Here is a 7,330-nt window from a genome sequence, read left to right as displayed (position 1 = left end):
ATAATTTCCATTATTTAACTAGTTAGTTAATCCAGGTGGCATCTTAATGCTGCACTGTATGGCACCTTAGTAAACTGAATATTGCTTGCTAGCTAAGGGCGAGCTAAAACGAATAGCTATAATGGGGAAAGAAAAAAAAGGGGATAGTTCCAATCTTTTTCTTCTTATGCAGAATGACCAAAAGAATGATTGGAATACCCATACAGTGAGTCTTTTGGAAACCAGAGTTATATAAAAAAAAACCACAATATTTTCTAAAAGTCATAGTGTCCCTGTGAAAGTGGCTTACTCACCTGGCAAGATCTTCAGTAAAAAAAGGAATTTAAAATGGTGGCAGACCTAGATGAAGACATACCCCAGGAGTAATGAGTTCACCCAGTGGCCAGATCTTTGTTTCTAAATACCACTTTCCTAGAGGAAACCAAGTCTCCTTGAAGAAATGGCTGTTTCTAAGCCTAGGTCAGGGAAAATACAAGATATGCCCATAGCATCTTATAGTGTCACAAAGTAAGTGCTCTAAAAACAGAAGTTTGAGGGAATGTCAAAGGGATATAGGAACAAACCTGAAAGAGCTTTCAAGGCCAAAGCTGGTACAACCGGGGCAACAAAATCATGTGCTTTCGGGTTATAACTCAAGTATAAACATACATGAGTCTATAGTAATATATGTACACGTACACACACACACACACACACACACACACACACACACTACTGAATAGAGAAATGAATAGACATATCTTCCTTGCAGGAGGATTTCAAGTAATTTAAGTAGATACTCCCCACTCCAAGAAAGAGTGGAGCTTAATTCCCTCCTCCCTCCTCCCCCCACCCCTGCATTGTGGGCTGGACTTAGTGAATTATCTTCCAAATAGACAAGAATAGGAAAGGGAGAAAAGGAAACTTCACCACCTTAACCATGTAGTCAAGGTTAAACATCACCAATTATGTCATGGATATCACGTACCCTGATATGATGAGAAGGGCACTTCGCTTACATGGTATTTTGACCCCAAACCCAAACTAAACTCTTAGTTTAATTGTGAGAAACACACTAGACAAAACCAAACTGAAGGACATTCTGCAAAATACCTCACTAGTACTTCTCAGAACTGTGAAGGTCAGGACAAAAAAGGAAAGATTAAAAAACTGTCAAAGGCTAGAGGCCACTAAGAGTACATGAGGACTAAATGCAATGTGGTATCCTGGATTGCATCATGGGCTAGAGTAAAAGGACATTAAGAAAACTCAAAGTCTGGAGTTTGGGGCACCCTGGGAGAGCATGAAACTCTTAATCTCCGGGTTGTGAATTCAAGCCCCATGTTGGGCATAAAGCTTTCTTTCTTTCAAACAAACAAACAAACAAACAAACAAACAAACATTTAGTTAATAGCAATGCTGGTTTCTTGGTTTTGACACGTCGCATAACATGCTAATAATAATTGGGGGAACTGAGTGAGGGGTATATGGAACACTCTGTATAAACTTGAAACTTTTCTGTTAAGTCTAAAATTATTTCAAAATAAAACATTTACTTAAAACAACTGGCATATGATTCTCTGTAGCTTATTTCTTTGATATGTAAATCATTTCATGATTTGGTAATATAAAACAATGTATTTTTTCTTTTTTTGTAGTCCCAACATCAATAGATTATCATTTTTCCCTCTGAGGGATATATGTTGAATTTGAAGCTGGTGGCACATGATGTCTCTCTCTCTCGAAACTACTAGCGGATATGGAGACCTATCACTCAACTTCTTTACTCTTAACGATGACTGAAGGTGATCTCCTGTAAAACTAATGAATTAGGATTAACCGGTGGTATAGAGGTTCTGTCTCAAGGCATTTTTATTCCTTACTGAGCAATTTTGTCCTCTTGACAAGCAAACCGCATCAAGCTGTTTAATAGTCACACGGTATTTAAGGCAAATGGGCCTCAATTGAAGAAGACACATAAAACCTCAGATTTCAAGTCAAGTGACATCTTAACTTTTATAGCATATACTGTAGTCACCTTTATTTCACCCAGGAACTTCAATCCCAAGAAACCTACTCAAGCAGGACTAAATGAGAAGGTAAGAAGACCAGACCCTTGGTTGCCAGAGCTAGGATGTCAAGCATCTGAGGTCATATACATCAAGTCCACAAGGTGACAAAAGTTAATTCTCACGACCTTATTCAGAATTAGCTGATGGTTGTAAATATACTGCTGATTATACAAAAATGAGTGACAGCGAACAGAAAGTTAAATCAAAAGGCAGGGAAAAATCTGGGTCTAACTCCTGCACTCAGGTCCCTGACACTGCAAACACCTGCGAGGTTTGGTCATTTGCTAAATGTTGGATTGGAGGGCAAAACAAAAAGCAACGGAATGCAGGATTTCAGTTACACGAAATGTCCAGAATAGGCAAATCCACAGAAACAAAAAGCAGATTAGTGGTTCCCAAAGGCTGAGGGAGAGTAGAAAATGAGGAGAGACTGCTAAAGGTTATGGGATTTCTTTTTGGCGTGATGAAAATGCTCTGAAACTAGATAATGGTGATGGTTGCACAACCGTGGATATAATAAAACCACGAAACGTTACACTCTAAAAGGGTGATTTTATAGTTATGTGAATTATGTCTCAATAAGAAAAAAGCAACACAAAGAAAGCAAAAAAAAAAAAAAAAAAAAAGGAATGCAGAATGTTTCTCTCCACAAAATGGAATATAGGAGTTCATGAGTGCCGAGGAACGGTCAGAATTGAAAATATGAATCCCTACACATTTTTTTTTTTAAGAGAACAAAATCTGAGTAATGGAAACACAGAATTAGATCCAAGAGCCTAAGGCTATATATCTTCTACCTTAGAATCCTTTTGATCTGAACGGAGCCATTTGAAACAAAAAGATAAGTCAAAACCCCCAGAATAATGACACCTTGGAGAGTGGCTCTAGAACAGATAAAATTTTTTTGAATTTAATTCAGAACTCATCTAGAATGAATTTTGAAATATGAAAATAAGACAAAACTAATCAAAGGTCTGTCAGGGTAATGAGGGGTAGACATTTCCTAGTAGAATAGGATGTTTATGTAGCATGTGTAAACCTCGAGCTCTCTCTCTTTTTTTAAATGTTTATTTTTGAGAGAGAGAGAGAGAGAGACAGAGTGTGAGCAGGAGAGGGACAGAAAGAGGAGACACAGAATCCAAAGCAGGCTCCAGGCTCTGAGCTGTCAGCATAGTGCTTGACGCGGGGCTCACACCCATGAACCGTGAGATCATGACCTGAGCCGAAGTTGGACGCTTAACCTACTGAGCCACCCAGGCACCCCTCTAGTTCTCTTTCTTCATGAAGAATATGAGCTCCATGAGAGCAGAGACGGTTTTATTTACTGTTGAATCCTCTGCACTTAGCACACAGTAGGTGCTCAGTAAATATTTGTTGAATGAGCCAAGTTCATGATGCAGCTGTGAACTGGCTTGTTCATCTACGGGAGAGTCTAAAATGAGTTTTTTTTTTATAAAACTAACATCATGTTCTTTTGCTGGCAGGCATAAAACACCTGAACTAATGAACTAAACCTAAATTAATGAACCTGTTCTCAGAGTTAAAATGGGTAAAAGGGTTTTTGTGACTTGAAGGAGTGAAAGCAGGTCATTGCTGGCCATGTCACCTCTTAAACCAAAAACCATGAAATGCTGCTTTCCAATAAGACCAGGAAGAGAGTCAGAATCATGATGATACTTGGCAGTTCAGTTGATGTTAGCAGGGATCAATTAATCCCACTTTGTTCATATTTTACCATCAGCTAATAACCCTTCTACCCCTATGTAAAATTCTGTGTGTAAAGCAGTAAGATACCCAAAGGTCATTCTGTAGCCTCTTCAGTCTTCATCACACTTCATGTTATAGGTGAGATTTCAAACATCAGTTGTTATTATACAAAACATTTTCAACGCTTGAATTTTTTTTCAAAAATAGTATTATCTTTCCTCCATTCCTGAAACTTGTCCACATCTAAAATACCGATGATAAAAAATTAAAAAATACGAATAGATTTAAAAAGGGAGGAAGCCCCTGGGGGCTGAGTCAGTTGAGCGTCTGACTCAATTTGAGCTCAGGTCAGGATCTCAGGGTCATGGGATCGAGCCCCACATAGGGCTCCACACTCAGCATGCTTGAGATTCTTTCTTTCTCTCTCTCTCTCTCTCTCTCTCTCTCTCTCTCTCTCTCTCTCTCTCCCCCCCCCCCCCCACTTGCACAAATACTCTCTCTAAAATAATTTAAAAAAAATAAATAAATAAAATATTGATGAGTAGGCCCTCACTATGACCTGAAGGCCAGAGCCCTGAAAATATCAGTCACTGATTTCCAAGAGGCGGCCACCACCCTGCATCCCCTTGTGAGTGCTGCCAACACCTAAAAACGTACATCTCTCAGGAGACTCCTGGATCAGAATCCTCTGCATTTTCATTCTGGCAGCTGTTAAAATTCAGTGTATCATAGAATCAGGTTACTTCTTCCAGCTGAGAGATCCCAGGCAGAACCCACAGCCAGACTCTGAAACAACTTTTCAGGCCCCATTTTTTTAATGACAGATGCTGTCACATGTTTGTCACAAGATTTCCAGGACTTAGTTTTTCTAGAATAGCTTTCCACCACTATGGGACGGGGTCTGTGGGGTCATGTAGCAGGATCCTGTATTGTGTTCAACTACACTCTGAAGAAAAACATTTTATTGCTATGGAAAATTTTGTTTTTGTGCTTCTCAAGTCTTGCCAAGTCTCTTAATGTGGATATTTCTTCGGAGATGGAAGCCAGAAGAACTCTTTGGTTATTCAGATACAAAATACAAAGACTGTTTATTTGGGAGCAGCCCTGGCTTTCTTCATAAATACATTTTGTAGGGTGATGGCCTACAAATAATTGAAATGGAAAACCATCTGTACAGACTGTAACTTCATACAAGAAGAAAAAGCAAACAAAAAAACACAGTGCTCCAGTATCTGTAGGAGAAACAGTTGGTCTTATACTCACCAGAATGGCTTGAGTGAAGCTGAAGTTGGGAATAATGTGATTTTCACACATGGTACTGGTTTGGTGTGAAATCCCATGCCCACTTTAAAAAAGCGTAATTTAGCTTTGGTTTCTTTCATTCTTTAGAAGACATCTTTGGGTTTCTTAAGCATCAGAGGTAATTGATGATTTAAAATTAGTGGTAGTTTCGAAGTGAATTAAGTTTCCCTGCTCCTAATACGCACAGCGGCGGAACACTTACTTTGACTCGCTTTGCTCCCACCCTGAATGCATTTCTAGCTGATGTTGCAAAGAAGCTTCCTCTGGACTCCCAGAGGGGCTCTCCCGCCCAAGAACAAGTTCCCTCCTTACCCACAAAGTAGCTTGCCTTTTCCCACTGTAGATACACATACACACACACACGCACGCACGCACATATCCACACATACAACCTCAGGAGTGATTTGAATTAGACGACAAATAGCACCTCCCAGAGATGGGCACACATGCAGCAGCTGTCAAAAGGAGAAGTCACTTTACTTTCTTTTAAACTTGCAATGTTTGTCTTTATTTTGTTCTTTATATTTTGAAAGTGAAAAGAAATAGTATTGAGTCAATTTCTTTTTGTTTTTTTGTTTTTTTAAATATTTGTTCTATGTATTTACAAGCCTTAAAGTTGCTCTAAAGATTTCAAAAGTATTAAGAGTACTTTTCCCAGGGTAGCACTTTTTTTTAAATTTTTTAAACAATTCTTGGAGTTCTCTGGTCCACAGCATTTCCTTCTGTTCCAAGGTTATGTATGTTTTGATAACTATGGTGATTTTTTAAAAATTTTCTGAAGCAAGCTGAGAGGCAGGCAGAAAGATTTGATGCCAAAAAAAAAAAAAAAAATCTTTCTTACCTTGTTCACCCCAAACCTTCTTAAATCTGGACTAACTACTATGCTTTAAAACAAACGTGAGGTGCATTTGAAGGGGAGGGAAATTTATTTCTCTGCTTTTCTATTATACAAGTTGTTTACAGAAACTGCAAATTAAAAAATTACACTGGCATTTGCAGTCCTTAAAATAAATTAAAAGTTCTCAACTTTTTTTTTTTTTTTTTTTGCTAAACAGATGTGTTTTTTTAAAGTATGAGTCCTTGTTTAAAAAGAAAAGATTAAAACAGAAAATATTTTCTATAAATAATACATGTATTTTGGTTTTAGTGCTCCCGCCCTCAGGTTTGAAGTTTACTTTTTCCAGTACCTTTTTCCTCCATGATCACCTTTTTTCTCTTTCCCCTCTCCCACTCGTGCACACGTGGGGATTTCTGCGAGAATTGGCCTTGCTGCACTGTGATTGGCGAAGACGTGAAACTTTTTAAAAAAATACTTAAATTGTTTCTTTTGTTTCGTTTTGTGTATTTGAAGCTTTAGTTATCCTCAGACTCCTCTTCTGCTTCCCGCAGCCACGTGAAGAACGCAGTGACAGATTTCAGAGCTACACCCTTCCCATTCTGCTCTGCAGGGTCCTTGCTGCTTTCCCACTTGTAGAAGGCATCCTCGGAGATCACCTCCTCATCATATAGGCAATCAAAAAACATCCGTAGCAAATCTGCAAGGAAGTAAGAATATACCATCAGTGTTGGAGGTGCTATAGCTGTGAAGTAAATTACTGTATTTCCAAGGGATGAATGAATGAATGAATGAATGCACATTAATACCCCTAGCACCCAATGACAATTCATCATACTCCCTCCTGATAGTATAATAGCAAAACAACTTGTTTAAAGAACAGGAAAAAAAATTTAAGCAATCTAAATTATTTTTACTGTTATTATTTTGTTCAATTAGAACTATTTTCTGATAATGCTGAGGTGTTTGATATTACATAGTTCTCAAACTATATACTATAAAAATTAAATACAAGGGCACCCGGCTGGCTCAGTCAGTACAGCATGCAACTCCTCATCTCAGGGATGTAAGTTCGAGCCCCAAATTGGGCATAGAGATTACTTAAAAATAAAATCTTAAAAAAAAAAAAAATTAAATGTAAGAGTAACAAGTAACTTTACTCTCTTCTCTATACATTTCTCCACTGTTTGAAATTTTACAATAAAAATATATTAATTTTTACAGTTTGGGGAGGAAAAGGCAGAAGGCATTTTTCCCCTTCTAATGTTGTTTTCAAACTGACAGAGTAATAATTTGTATGGAAAATATGGGTAAAAACTATCTCATCTGGATCTTATCCAGAGAAACAACAGTCTATTGTTTCCAATGCCCAGACGATCTGGGCAAATGTAATCGTTTTGCTTCCACAATGGAAACTTAGCTTATATCATTGTTC

General features: G+C 38.0%; 1 protein-coding gene across 8 annotated transcripts in view; it reads right to left on the bottom strand.

Moving 5' to 3' along the window:
* Positions 1-6,171: 6,171 nt before the first annotated feature.
* EIF4G3 (eukaryotic translation initiation factor 4 gamma 3) overlaps positions 6,172-7,330 on the bottom strand; it is a 311,829-nt gene continuing 310,670 nt past the window's right edge. For all 8 annotated transcript variants that reach the window (XM_047082664.1, XM_047082666.1, XM_047082667.1 and 5 more), the window contains one exon: positions 6,172-6,595. In XM_047082664.1, coding sequence (XP_046938620.1) covers positions 6,414-6,595 — 182 coding nt within the window. In that variant the 3' untranslated portion in view covers positions 6,172-6,413. The remainder of the gene's footprint in view (positions 6,596-7,330) is intronic.

This window comes from Lynx rufus, unplaced genomic scaffold (genome assembly GCF_022079265.1).
Source record: "Lynx rufus isolate CCGP_SWC_20201006 ecotype Redwood Valley unplaced genomic scaffold, mLynRuf1.p SCAF_2, whole genome shotgun sequence".
Taxonomy (NCBI): Eukaryota; Metazoa; Chordata; class Mammalia; order Carnivora; family Felidae; genus Lynx; species Lynx rufus.
Note: the sequence above shows the minus strand (reverse complement) of the source record. Positions and strands in the feature narration are given on the sequence as shown.